Source organism: Rhizophagus irregularis, chromosome 1 (genome assembly GCF_026210795.1).
Source record: "Rhizophagus irregularis chromosome 1, complete sequence".
Lineage (NCBI taxonomy): Eukaryota > Fungi > Glomeromycota > Glomeromycetes > Glomerales > Glomeraceae > Rhizophagus > Rhizophagus irregularis.
In genome coordinates, this window is record NC_089429.1 from 5,272,751 (window position 1) to 5,288,528 (window position 15,778).

Below are 15,778 nucleotides of genomic sequence, written 5' to 3' on the forward strand. Positions count from 1 at the left end.
ACTGGTGAAACAATGTATAAAGATACTGGTGCTAATATCGATTTTGGCGAACATTAGTCAATAATTCTAATTGGAAAAATATTGTTAATAATCCTAGTATCTTCTCCTGGTTAGTATGTTGGATATAATCATAAATTAGCGATTCGAGGTGGATCTGAAGTTTTAATTGTTAATGGAAAAGAGGCTCTTCAATTAGATAACCTCAAAATTGTTGAAATTTAATTTTTTTTTTACACTAACAGCTAAAACATGAATTTCTATAAATTTAATTTTCTATTTTATTTATTTTTTTTTATATTTTAATAGTAATTGAACGAAATTTATAAGAAAAAAAAAACTGCAAGATCATATTGTAGAATACGGCAACATGATCTATTTAATTATGTATACTTGCTTTTAAAAAATATATATATATATATTTTTTTATTATTAAAGACAACGAAATCGTTATACGTGATTGATAATTCACACTTGATATAATATAGCAACCTAATCTAAAAAACATATATCTGTCCAAAATTTATGCTTAAAATTTTAAACACCGTTATAATACTAGTTTAAAACTTGCTAATCACCTTAGTAATCTTCAATTTAATTGTTTAATTGTTGCCATTATTTTTCATTTTCTTTGACCCTCTATATACTCCTCCAAAAAATTTCTCACTCTTTTCCTTTAAACTATCTTTACATTGATAATCTTTGGCTGAATCGTTATCTAAATCTTCTTTATATATATCGACTTGATCTTGAAATATCGCTATTCGTGTCGTCGAACGCTTTTTTAGCTGCTTCGTCAAATGATGTTTGTTTGTTTCAATCGTCTTACTCCTCATACCATTGATTACATTTACCACTTACTCAGTTGACGCGTAATCTTTTATTGGATTGCCGGTTCTGTTTCGTGTAATAATCTTTTCCTGAATTTAATTAACCGTATCAATAACCATTGCTTGCGTTTCCCGTATATATTCATTTATACAGTAACTTCAACTTCTCTTTTTTTCCCTTTACACCCCTTTTACCATGACCTTACATATGATTGACACATGAAACAACTGATACATGTATATTTTTTTCATACCCTTAACTAGTGATAAGTAACATTTACCCCTTTCAATAGTCACAGAAATGTAATTTCTCAGTTGATTCGTTCTTGCTTGAAGATAAATAGATATAATTGGTTCACTGTCGGAAACTAATGAATTATTAGTTAACAATCCTTGCAGAGGATACAAATATCGTTAAAACTTTAGCAAACCCATTTTCACGGATTTCTTTTATATCTAAATTTATCAAATGGTACTTAACTACCCATTTAAGAAATTTACCAACAACTAATGTATCAAACATTGTATCTTTTATAAACTTAACAATATCAGTCATCAGGATTTCCATCGATCCATCCTTCCATTATTCCATAATCCATATAGGTCTCATAATTCAATGGTTTTATTATAATACAAACAATTTTCATGATTTTGATTTACTTTTTTTTTTATCGGAATATTTTTCATGATCGTAGAATTTATTTTTTTTACCGAAAAAAAATATTAAATGAAACATGTATTAATAATGTATATATAACACGAAACATTAATAAATAAATAATCGTTTCTAGTTAATTTAATTTCATTAAATTCATTCAAAATTTTAAAAAAGTACGACCGTAATTTATAATCGAATTTTTTTTTAATTATTCCTTCATGCTTTATATTTATCTATTATTAATCTATTATTAAATCAATGTGTATTATCAAAAAATGATTTTAAAGATTCTAATCTATAACTAAAATTTGAGAGAAACTACTTGTGTGATTTTACATGGTTAATATAAATAATTCAAACAAAATCACGTTTGTTAATTTTTTTCCTAATTCTAAAAATATTACAATTTCTAGAAAAATACGATTATGATTTGGAATAATTCTTGATAAATAATCTGAATTAATATTTTTATTATTAATCTTATATCTCATATCAACAATTCCATGAATTAAAAATTATCATTCAACGTTCTTAAATTAACAAAAGATGAAAGTATTTTCGTGAAGACTAGTCCACGTGTACTGAGTGTATTAACGTACAGAATTTTATAGGATTACGAAAAAAATATTTTCATGTAAGGAATTGAAGGTATTTTGATCAATTGCAAAGGTATATTTACAATAATCCAAATCTTCATTCAGAACAAAACGAATTGGAACTTCTTTTAAATACAATTAAATAAAATATTAATATTAATAAAAAATAAAAATAAAAATAAATAAAATAAAATAAAATAAAATATGTCTTAAAATAAAATAATGACTCTGGAATCATTTTGACATTTTTGTTTTTTTGGATAGTCGTCTTAACCTTGACGAGGTATCTCTCTCGTATAAAGAGAGTTTGTTTTGCAGTTTTATTAGTAAACATATCAATATTTTATGGAAAAGCAAGCGCTGCGATTTGAATCATGGGTCAATTGAGTCATGGTTACTGAGTTACTGAGTTATCAAAAATCAGGAAAAAAAGGTGTCTCAGTTCATCATGTGCGCCTTATGAATCATGTTCACATGTTTATCAACTGTGTTTAGCTCATTCGCTGGATTCTTGTTGAATCATTTGTTGGAATTTGATAACAATTTGACTTGATATATGTATTAACTAGTATATTTGCTATACGTTAAACGGTTCGCTTCTTATAAAGAATCAGAACTATAATCTAATCTATAGGATAGTAAAAAAATAATCTACGAATTGAGAAACTTTTTTTTGTTTTAAAAAAAATATAATGCCTGAAACAGTTTGATTGCGTTTACATCGGTTTATAAAGTGAAAAAAATAAAAAATTACTCATTTACGATGACTCATACTTGATTATCACATGATCAAATTATTTCATTTTATTAGATATTTATTCAACATCAGTTAAAGAGCTTAAATTGATTTACTGATGGGTTTTCGCGTTTTTCACGTGTATTACATTATTCATTTCAAAGCCATGATAAATGAGTCATTCAAGTAAATCATGAGTCATATCTATTTTTTTGTTATACAAACTTTGCGTAATAATTTGATTTACTACCTATATCGTAAAGGTATATACAGTATATATACCCTCAAATTTTCTCAAACTTCTTTTTTTTTAAAAATACATTATACTTCTTTTTTTTTAAAAAAAAAATACACGTAATAATATGGGAGGTGGTCAGTAGAAAAGGGGGAAATCCAAATTTTGGTCAAAATTTTTTTTATCAGTTTACTTTGCCAATCATGGTCATGAGAACAACCAAAAATCTTAAAATTTTTGAATTTCTCCCTTTTCTACTGACTGCCTCCCATATGTGTACTTCTTTTTTTTAAAAAAACACGTACCTCTTTTCTTAAAAAATACACATACTTCTTTTTTAAAAAATATACATTATATTACTTTATGGAAAAATATATTCAATATAAATTTTCTTTAATTGCTTACTACTGGGCGAGACTTCCTGGCAGTCCGAAACTTTGGAGAGTTGACGTTATAAAAGTTGAAAAATAAATAAAATAATCTTCAAGAAATTTCTACCAAGGATTCGTGGCCAAAGAAGATTTACAGTAAACCATCATTATTTATTAAGGTAAGCTTGCGCTCCCTGCTTAGCATAGTTTTAATGATACTGGTTTACGGATAAAAAAAGCCGAAGGAGTAAGAATATAAGAGAAACTGGCTTTCCTTGAGGAAGGATAGCCTATGTACCTGGCTCTTATGGTTGGTTTCATGAATTATCAGTAGTTTATCAAAGGACTACACAGTGGGATTTAAAAATAAAAAAAAATACAACAAAAAATAAAAAAAAATGATAAAAAAAACAAAAAAAAAATGATGAAAATATGAAAAATCAAGACAAAAATACAAAAAATATGAAAAATAAAAAAAAGTAACAAAAATATGAAAATGAAAAATAAAAAATAAAAATAAAAAATAAAATAAAATAAAAAATAAAAATAAAAAAAAAGATAATCTTTATTGTGCAAGTTCTAGGTGGATCACTTGGTAGCATGATACCAACACTTTTCTGAGGCTTTTTTTTATGGAGTATGGTTCTACCTGGTATCAACCATACTAACGTTTTTTTTTATCTTTCTTAGATATTTTACGGACTTTATCCTTTATCCTATTGTTCAGAAAACACGGCTATTACTATTTTTTTTAGTACAACATTTATTTCCCTTTTTTTCTTTTAAATAAATCTATTTTATTAATTCGGGTAAAATAAAATTTATATTATATTTATAATTTTATCATCTTACAAATATTTTTAATCCGACTTTTGTTTATTAGTATTATTCTTATTAAGATTATAATATGCTTTAATTCATTATTATTAATTTGCATCTTGAGTATTAATGTATTAAATCAGTACATTTCTTTTCTTACAAAGTCTACAAACGCGCAACTATTTATTTAAACTTATTACCAATAATTTTCCTCTAGAATATATCACTAATTTTTGTATTTTATTGAAAATTCTTTTTTATAATGTAAGTAATTTTAATTATGTAAAAAAAAAAATACAGATAGTAAAATAAAAAAGTGATACAAGAAATAATTACAATTCTAACTTTTTTCTTTCTAACGTCGCGGTATTTATCAGATTTAATCAAAGAATTTATGAAGTTTCAATAAATGTATAACCAACGTAAAATTTTGATTCACTACATACAGTACCCATGAATCTATTCAAATAATTTATTATTTAATAATAAGCAGTAATCCTAAATAATAATAAAATTGGTTATTGCAAAAAAAAAGTATTAAATTTGATATATACGAAGAACCAAGAATTTTTATATTCATGTTTGCTACGTTTATACATTACTATCAGAATAATGAGTTTATATTGTACTGTAGCATTATTATACATGTGATTACAAATCACGTTAACGTGGAATTTTACCTTTGAAACATAATAATAATTTTTTAAAAATTAACGCTATAAATAAAAATCAGAAAGAGAATTTATTTATTTTATTTCTAAGAGTAACCAACGACAAATACAGTAATAGATGAAAAAAGAAAGAGAAATTATTTTTTGTCCGATATGATTTGTGATCAGTTATCAGGTGATTTGTCGATCAATTAAAATTAAAAAACGATTCGATAGTAAACTTTTCATTAAAAAATGAACCCTAGTCCCTTTTTATTTTATTCAAAATTCTAGACTGCTTTATTATGACGAAAAAAAGTGTCTTTTTCTCTCTTTTTTATTCGTTAGATACCCAAACATTTTTTAGGATAGCTTAGAACTTAAGAATGCTTCTATTATAAAGTGTAGAACTTACTACCTATACTTCCGCTTTTGCCACTTATGCTATAAAAATATTAACTGGAAATACATTAAATACTAGAGGTCATTCAATGAGACAACATTATGGTTACGATGATATTGATGATGATGAAAATGTCTATGATCATAAGAAAAAAGATGTTTCTACTTGGGATGAAAATGTAGAAACTGTTGAAGATGAAGAACCTCCTCCACCTTACGATAATTCTACTGAAACTAAATCTTCATTTACCAGTTACAATTTCTACACCACCCTCACAACAAGATTATCCAACTACTCAGATTGAAACTAAACCTTCATTTACAATTTCTACATCACCTTCGCAACAAGATTATCCAACTACTCAGACTGAAACTAAACCTTCACTTACAATTTCTACAATCACCTTCGCAATAAGATTATCCAACATAACTACTCAATCAACACCAACACATTCACCAACAAATTCAACTTCACGACGAAGACAATTCCGTGTTCATCGTGGCCGTACAGTATTCAATTGGGTCAATATTTGCTCCAATTCATGTAATTTTTTCCTTTCTGTTTCATTCAATCATTGTATATTAGTTCTTATTCAATTGTCATAATGCATCTTCTTTTTTCTTTTCTTTTCTAGGAGTCTTGATGCTCCCAATTCATAATCAAATCTCACTTGATGTTATATTAGCAAAATGTTGTCGATGGTGCTCGATCTGCCAATAGTGGGACTTCTTGTATTTGTACAAATCCCACTCATTAATTCTGTAAGCTTTTAGTTACTCCTCTTCTTGCACTTCATAAAAAAGGTTCATAAAAAGTTCATAAAAAGTTTATAAAAAAAATCTTAAAAAATGAGTCTTAAATATAAAAAAATAATCTACAGATAGTATGACTTAAACTTTGTTGTTTTAAAATACATAATGCATAATTATGCAACAATGCACGTATACTAAAAAACATATTATTTTTTTTTTACTTTATAAGAATAATTAAAGATAATATTTGTCATACTATATTTCAATTGATTAATAATGAGAAATTAGTGTTTCTTGTGCCAATATAATGTATATAAGCAGAGTAATGATATGTCAAATAATTTGTGTTATATATCAATTAATTTACTAAAAAAAATAATATACAAAATTAGTTTGTTAGTAGAAAATTGGAATCATTTTACATCAAATGTGAAATTTGATTACTAAGTAAATATAAACACATATTGTATACTTCTTATTTTGGCTAACTTTTTATATTAATGTCAGTCCATGTCAATACTTGCATAATTATGTATTGCTATTTGTAGATTATTTCTTATATTTAAGAATTATTTTTTTAATTACAACATGAAAAAGTACAGTAGTTTAAGTTTTACTTTTTTATTGAACTTTTTTTTTTTATATAAAAGCTTCTTTATTAACTAATCATTAATTAATTATGAGTTCATTCAAACATATTGATTTTATTGATACAAATAATCAAAATACCCAGGATATGATGGTAAATCTAGAATTTTCCATTTCATTTTAAACAACTGACATCATGATGGTAAATTGTCTCATTTTGGGTAATGACATTGACAAAAGATTCATAGTTGATATTGATTTTGAAATATGGGGGAAAGCTAATAATCAAAGAATTAGTTTTTTATGCAACATTTATATATATTAATATCCATGCTTATATAAAAATGGAAAAAAGATACAAAGAAATTGATAGAGCAAGAGCAATTTGTGAGAGGTTCATTAATGTACATCCAGAACCAAAGAATTGGCTGAAATAGGGGAGCAGAATAATTTGGGTGAATATCTCTTTTTTATCCTATAGTAATTTAAAGAATAATTTACTTAAATAAGTATCTATTGTTTTATGCATAGAGAAGTGTTGAAAGATTCTTAGTCAAGCCATTGAAGTACTAGGTGAAGATCATATGGATCAAAAAATATTCATAACATTTGCAAAATTTGAAACTAGGTTGAAAGAGGTGCGTAGTTGTAGTTGCATATAGTCGCAGAAAATTGGTATTCTTTTTTTTTTCTTTTGACTTTATTACAAATTTTTGATTTCAAATTCATTAATCTCTTTAATAAAACATAAAATAAACTCATAATTTTTAACACCACTATAAAGTATAAATGCGTTACATTAAATAAATTACTTTATTATTGGATGATTACAATCTCATATTTCTAATGTTAATAATTCTAATTTTCTATCTTTTTTTTTTTTTTTGACAAATCTTACTTATGAATGAACGAAGTCCTCTTATTTAGTTATCACTATTCACCAAAAAAGATTATCTTATTGATTGATTATATTTTAGAATTATATTATTTGCTTGATCTTTTACTAATTCGTTACAATATTGTCTTTCTTTGCATTTTTACCGAATTGAGTTCGATACATAATAGAGTAATTTACCGCACTCATTTCATAAATTACACATACAAACTAACTTATATTGATTTGTATCGGTATCGGTTCTGCAGACGGGGCATCGAATAGGAAGCAAAGATTGATTGTAAAGCGCAGGAAAATGAGCGGCCATAATGTCGCCACAGGGTAAAATGTGATTTAAACCTTTCATTTTAAAAGCCATTTTTTTGTTTTTCAGAGCTATACATTTATTTAGCACGATCGTATCATTCTTGACATCTAACTTTTGGATCAATACAATAGTCCCCGTAAAGCCTATGTAATTTCAAATTGTTTGACCACATATCGAAATATTAAACGTGTGATGTAGGTTATATTTTGTTGTATAATATACCGTCTCATCATAATAAATTTTACAGTAAACCAAATACACAATGTGAAATTCGATATACCGGATATAACGGATCATAAGTAAAATCGGAATTGAGGTTTGGAACGGATTATCATAACGTACAATTAATTTACCCTCGGTATAAATGGAACGGATGGTTCCATTATATCGAATTTCGCTGTGTACTAATGCGTATAATTAACAAAAAAATTTTATTACACCAAATTTATTAATTAAGTTAATACTGTATAAAAAGAGAAAAGTTATTCATAACCGGAGTGAATTATTCACCCGCTCTCGTTTGAGATAATTCATATAACTGACGCATTTGTGAAGGTGGAACTAAGCCCAGATAATAATATTATCAGATGGCCGAACTTGGTGGCTAAATATTTCTCCCAATCACGTGAAAATTCAAATTACGTTAAAACGCACCCTTTGAGATTTCTTTAGCGACATTTCTTTTAACTCTTTATTGTTCTTTATGGAATGGTTTTTCATCCTTTTACTGTATTTTTTTATCTCCCTTTTTTATTTTTATTCTTCTTGATTCCTTTCTATTTCGTTCTCTTTATCTCACTTTATTTTCGTTCTTTATTTTCTTAATTTTTTCATCATATATTTTCCTTTGGTATATATTTTTTCTTTTTTCTCGTTATTTTATTTGGTATTAATTTTAATTTCCTTTTTCCTTATTTTTCGGAGAAAATAATACTTGGTTAAAGGTACATTTTTCTTTTTTTATTCCTTATTTTGCGAGGGGTTTTGTTCCTTGATAACTTTAACTTTGTGGCTTCATCCAACTTTTTCATTAATTCTTTTGTCATTATCAGATTTCTCCTTTTTTTGTATTATTACGAATTCCGGTAAAAATAAATAATATAAATAATTGAAAAATGTTATAACTGTTTTAAAAATCATATATTTTGAAGTTTATTTATTAAAATAAGTGTATGTATCGAATACATTTCATTTATTTTTTTAATTATTTTTTATTAAAAAAAAAAGTGTTATTGCTGCAGAATTTTTTTTTTTTAAAAAAAACGAAAAAAAATTTGTCCAATCGGAGAAAAATTAAAGTGGGTAATATCAAATCTCGCCTTGGATTAACAATTTATATAAAATGATGCTATATAGTGAATTTTTGCTATACCGAAATTTATATTTTATATAACCGCTGATTTTGAATTCAAAACATTAATAATTAAAAATGATCAAAATGATCAGAAAATCAAAGAAGCGTTTAAGCAGCGGTTTTTTTTTTTATGAAAAATTTAACATGAAAAATGATACTCTTATTAATCAGCTAATTTGTTTTTTACGTTGTACACAGTAATAGGAAGACATTAGCATAATAAAATGATTTTTTTTTTTGAAGTAACACAAAAATAAAAAAGTTTTTAAAATTTTTTTTCGATATAATATAGTATTCAAAACTCGATACTATTGAATATTTTCGTATAATTTTAACGAATTTTCTTAAAACAAAGGGCTCATTTTCTAAGTTCGTTAACAGCCGATCGTATTTATTATTATTTTTTAAAACACCTATGCGTAATGAATTGTATAACGTCTAGCAATCACAGTACCTCCTGATACGGCAATATCTGCCGATAAGCCACATTAATAGTTAACCACTAGTATTTTATGAAAATTTTAATGTTTATTTTTATTTTTTTAATACGAATCCATATTTAAATAATAATTAAATAATAAATTAATAATGACCAATCCTCTTGTAAGTGTAATATTTACTTAAAAAAGAAAAGCTCGTTATTTTCTATTTCTCGATAGGTTTAAAAAATGCCCAATCCTCATGAGGTTCAAAAAGTTAACCTAATTATCTCCACATGGTATAACAATGCAATAATTATGATTTTATGCTTAATAATTAATATTTTTTTTATGTGACAACTTTGACAGCTCGTCTATGCAGAGAATCTTCTTTATTTATAATTGGCGCTTTTGTTTGTTAAACAATCAACATGTCATTTTTGACAGGGACATTCCTAAATTCTTAAATTCTTAATATGAATTTGATTGGTCATATTTATGTCGGCCGAGTTGGACCGAGTGTTGACATTTTTTGACAGTATAATTCTAAGGGGTAAATAGTTTTTTTTTGAGAATCAATAAAGTTTGATTGAAAGAATGACTAATGTCAATAAATTTCCGATTTTTTCCTACCTTTTCCTTTTTATGGTAACTAAAGATTAATAATTTTTAGTTTTCACTTAGAACTTAGAAGTTCCAGACTTAAAATCCTTGATATTAATTTAATTTTGGTAAAAATAGAATTCATTGTTATTTGTTTATATAAAATTTTACTGTGGCTATGGAATATACAATTTACCTCTTTTAATAAATAAAAAAAAAGAATACAAAAAAGTTACACATAAAACAGAAGCTTGATCAATAGAAGCGATATATATACATTATTTATTATTAATATTAATATTTGTGGTATATAAATCATTTTCTTTTTTTTATTTTATTTCATTTCATTTTATTTTTTTTTAATAAAAACACTATCTTATCAGTTATGTATAAGTTTATTATTTATTTATTTTTGTAACTAAAGGTTCAATTAGTATGTCATATGTTTGTCGTTTACCGTTATGTTTGTAATATAAAATATTTTTTATTTATTTTTTTTTTTTAAGAATACAAACAAAGGAAGGAATATGGTAATTCTTAGAATTTATTTCGTTATTTTTATCTTATTATAAATACGCATATAATTCTTCCTTATTTTTTCACCCTTTTTTCCAAATTTTTCAAACTACATTTTTTTGTAAAAAAATAAAAAAAAATTTAAAAATTAAAAAAAAAAACTAAAAAAATACATACATTATTACATTTTAAATATAAATCTAAGACTTTTTGTAAGGTTCTCATAATATTTCGTCGACGATTTTTATAGTCTTATTTAGACTTTAAGGCTTCCATGGTTTCTTTACGACAAAGGAGGTTAAGAAGGTACCAACGTATCAGGATGCGTTTGAACCAGATTCCAAATTGGAATAATGTCCAATTAGTCCAATTACGTAATCCAGTTTTGATTAGAGCTGTACCACAGAGCCAATTACCATTAGCAAAACAATTGTTTACCGGTTCTTCATTCCCATAAATTTTCGTTTTTTGGGAGATTAAAATATTAGTAACCTTGAATATTATTTTGACCTTTTTCATGACCTTTCATAATTTCTTCTTTAAAACCTTAAGTTTCTTTTAAGTTCCGGTTCCCTTTCTTATGTTTCCCCTTTCGTTATTATTTTTTATACTTCAATCTTAAGTTTATGAGGTTATGATTATATATGTATTTTTTTTTTTTTTTTTTTTTTTTTTGACTCAATAAATTATCAGTATTATTATTATTTAAAACTGCTTGTAATTTTTAAAAATGTATAATAAATCGCATTTCGAACTTTCAAATTTAATGACGCATTATGTCTAGTTTATTATATTCTTGTGCATTGTATAATTACAAATACTTTTTTGCGAAATAAAATTTCGATAAAACTTCTAACGCAATTCTTCTATAGCCAAAATATTTAAAAATCTTTCTATAGTTGACCATAAAAATTAATAGTATCTATTTGCAGTCGGAATTTAAATAATTCATTTAATTTTTTGTTTTCATATAAAAAATTTTTTCAAAGAATTCATCGGTCTAACAATTTTTCGTAATTTTTTAACGATTTTTCCCATATGATTTTTTTTTTTCATTTTTATTAACTACCTGTAAAATGTTGATCCGTATTATGGTTTTAGCAATCTACAAATAACACTTTAAAAGATATATGTAATTCCGTTGTTTTTTTTAAACAAAACTATTTTAGTCTTCATTTAAGTGTTTCATTTCTGGTTTATCAAATAAAAAATTTTCTAATAAGATGCCTTGTCAATTTGATTTTGATTAGGTTGTCTGGAAATTTTTTTCTCAAATTGCTGAAGATGTATGTATATCAAAAAAAAAAAAATCTGAAAATCCAAATAGCTAAAAATGACATTTAATCGCAAATCATCAAAGAAAATAATTGTCAATAATGATGGGATATAATAAAACATAACTTTGATTTACAGTATATGGCGATATGGATCATCTACTCATCCATCCGGATAAACGGATCCTAAAATCCGGATCGGATTGATCCAGATAGATCACGGATAACCTATCGCCATTTAAAAAAATTTTATTCTTGTAAACGTTCGCTTATTCTAGGAACGGACTGACCTTTCTTGGAACGAAGGTTGGCTTGAACTTGGAAGATAAATCGGAGTTTATTAAATTATAAATAACATATTTATTATAAAACGACTGTACATGCTGGAAAGATACTTTTCAGGAATAGGCTTACTTGCCCTATAAAAAAAATTCTGGAATAAACTCCGATAAATGATCATTTTTCTTTATATTCCGAAGAAACCAAAGAAACTCAGACACGTGATCATTTTTCTGAAAAATTTTTTATAGATTTCAACCCAATGTTTTTTTTAAAAATTACATTATAGAAATGTTAGTAGCAATTCTTCTATTGTTTATTTTAGGAATAGGTATTCTTGGAACGAGATTTTGACTTGGAAGATAAGGTAGTTCTTTTTTTTAAATTACTTGATTGAACCATTATTAACTTCTTTGAAATATAATAATTTATTATTCTTATGTAAAGAATCTAAGAATCTATTATTATATTCAATGCCCTAAAAATATAATGCTAGAGGAGAAAAGGCAACAAATTAATGGAAATAAGTCATTAACATTAACAAACTCATAATAATCCAATAATTTATAATTTATAAATAAATGGATTATGCAAGATTATAAAGTTTAAATTTAAGTAAATAGACCAGCTCTTTTCTAAAGGCCTGAGTCTTTAAATTTTTTATAATCACGTAACATTTATTTCAAATAGTAATATAGAAATGGTACTAATAGTAAATATATATCTTAAAATTAAATTTACAAAATATTTCAACAGATTTTATTGAAGTACTTTAACATAGTTCTTATTAGTAGGTAATAAATGCAATAATTTAATTAAATATTATTATACATCCTATAACTTATTGTAAATTAATTAAAAACTTCATATTTTTCAGATTTCTACATTGAAAGATTGACACTTTCCAAGATTATTATAATCTCTTTCAACTGCTTCTTTGTATAATTCAAATGCCCTAACTTTATTTCATTCAGTTTCTATACTATTTTGATAAAAACTTCCACAGCTGTCTATTGAATAATACCAAATGCTTCCTCACATAATTTGTATAATTCACTTGCTTTAATTTCATTTTTTTCAGTTCCTATTCCATACTGATAACAACATGCAAGTTTATTCATTGCAACAATATCATCTTTTTCAGCTGCTTCTTTATATAATTCAAATGCTTTAATTTTATTTTCTTCAGTTCCTATTCCATTCATATAACATGTTCCAAGATGATTTATTGAAGAAATATTTCCTTTTTCAGCTGCTTTTTTATATAATTCAAATGCTTTAATTCTATTTTCTTTAGTTCCTATTCCATCTTGATAACATATTCCAAGTTGATTTATTGAAGAAATACTTCCTTTTTCAGCTGCTTTTTCATATAATTCAAATGCTTTAATTTTATTTTCTTTAGTTCCTATTCCATACTGATAACAAAGTCCAAGCTGTTGTATTGAATCAATGTTTCCTTTTATAGCTGCTTCTTTATATAAATCAAATGCTTCGATTTCATTTTTATTAGTTCCTATTCCATAATGAAAAAAAATTGCTAAAAGAAAAATATTCTGCAGTACATCCATATTATCTAATAAATAATTGAATATTTCTTCTTCATCTTTGTTTTCTGATGCTATATAACTTTTGGCTAATTGAATATAGTAAGATTCTTCACACTTTCTTATTTGAATAAACTTATCATGAAGTAATAACAATTCATTAATAATATTAATAATAACTTTATTGTTATTTGGATCTTCATCAAGTTCCATTGCATTGTCTTCTATTATATTCAAATTAATTAATTTTAATTCAGAGAATACCTGTTCCATATCTGACCTATCATCTGGATTATCTTTCCAGCATTCTAGAAAAAATTATAAAATTAAAAAAAATCATAATTAATGGTTACATTAATGAATACATTAAAAAAATACAATAAATAAATAATCATACTTGTATAAATATTAATATAATCACTTGGTGTATCATAAATTGGAGTTTCTCTTTTTCCATTTAAAATTTCTGATATTAGCGCTATTCGTTGAAAATCATCATTATAAGATTCAAACGGTTTTCGTCCAGACGATATTTCCCATAAAAGTACGCCAACACTATACACGTCTGATTTCTTATAATTATAATTACTATTTGATTGGTTTTTAAAAAGTTGTGGATCAATATATGAGATTAATCCAACAAGTTTATTTTGGGTATTTGTTACTTCAACTAGCCTACGTGAAAGTCCGAAATCTATTAATTTGATCATATTCTGATGAACCAAAATATTATTCGAATGCTATTTTATAATAAATTATAACAAGTCCAATTAACATATTTTAATTAAAAATAAATTAATCAAAAAAATAAATAAAATAAAATAGAAATAAAACATAAACCTACTAGATCACGATGAACAATATTTTTTTTATGCATAGACGAAACTGCATCAGCAATTTGAATAGCAAATTTTAATTTAATATTCCAATCCAATTTATGGAAATTAACTTTCAAATAATTTCTCAATGTACCACTATCAGCGTATTCAAGAACAAGTAAAAAATTTGAATCTATATAATTTTCATTATCTAAATTACCTATATAAAATGAATAAATTAATTTATCAAATATAATTATAATTTATTCTTTAAAAAAATCATTTTTAATAAATAATACTTACTTTGTCTTTTAGTGATACCAAAAAATTGAATAATATTCATATGAAAATTAACTTTATGCAATAATTTTATCTGAAATGAAAAAAGAAAAATTTTTTATTATATTATTCACAATAAAATATTGCTAATAATTAATTGTATACTTTTCTACCTCATTAACAACTTCTTTCATAATACAATTATCAATTTCAAAAGATTTTAATGCGACAACGGTATCAGAACTCTCCCAAGCAGCACGATAAACATTACCAAATGCACCAAAACCAATACGTTGAACATTTTTAAATTCATTATAATTATGGTAATTAATATATTCTTCAGCAATTCCGTTCTCAATCCATTTAATCCATTTATTCGTATCTGTATTTGAAGTGCTTGTCATTTTTCTTTATTTATTCAAAAGGGATAATTTGAAACTTTTTTTTTTTTATTCATAATACTATACGCAGTGTAACTTTTCACAAAATTCAAATGATGATCTGGCGTAAATTTTTGCGGCACGATAGTTGTGATGGGCAAAATAGCATCTCACATAAAATTTTGTTTATATTAGCGTTAACTAAATAGTTAAATTTCTAAACCTTTATATTTTTTCAAATATTTTTGTGTTATGAAAATATTGGGGCGGACAGTCAACTTCAAAACCATGTTTTATTATATAAAGATTTTTTATCGGATAATAATTTATCTGCGCACGTCTTAGGGTTCTTTTCCAAGCTCTTTCTTTTCCCTGTAAAAAATCTGATCCGTGTTTTATCTTTCCATGTTTTTTCCGTGAATGTATCATTTTCACGGAATTTTTACGAAAGACATGGAGAAATAATGGAAAT

At 25.1% G+C, this 15,778-nt stretch overlaps 2 protein-coding genes across 2 annotated transcripts; one reads left to right on the top strand and one right to left on the bottom strand.

Moving 5' to 3' along the window:
• Positions 1-5,489: 5,489 nt before the first annotated feature.
• OCT59_001083 (uncharacterized protein) lies at positions 5,490-6,052 on the top strand (the record flags this gene model as incomplete). Its single annotated transcript, XM_066139299.1, has 2 exons — positions 5,490-5,816; positions 5,981-6,052. The coding sequence occupies 2 exons, from the start codon at positions 5,490-5,492 to the stop codon at positions 6,050-6,052; spliced, it is 399 nt and encodes a 132-aa protein (XP_065988715.1).
• A 7,240-nt stretch (positions 6,053-13,292) lies between these two features.
• On the bottom strand, positions 13,293-15,330 carry OCT59_001084 (uncharacterized protein; the record flags this gene model as incomplete). The annotated part of the gene is made up of 5 exons (XM_025334087.2): positions 13,293-14,137; positions 14,227-14,569; positions 14,674-14,867; positions 14,951-15,020; positions 15,100-15,330. 5 exons carry the CDS (start codon positions 15,328-15,330, stop codon positions 13,293-13,295), a joined length of 1,683 nt encoding a protein of 560 aa, XP_025166782.2.
• Positions 15,331-15,778: the final 448 nt, after the last annotated feature.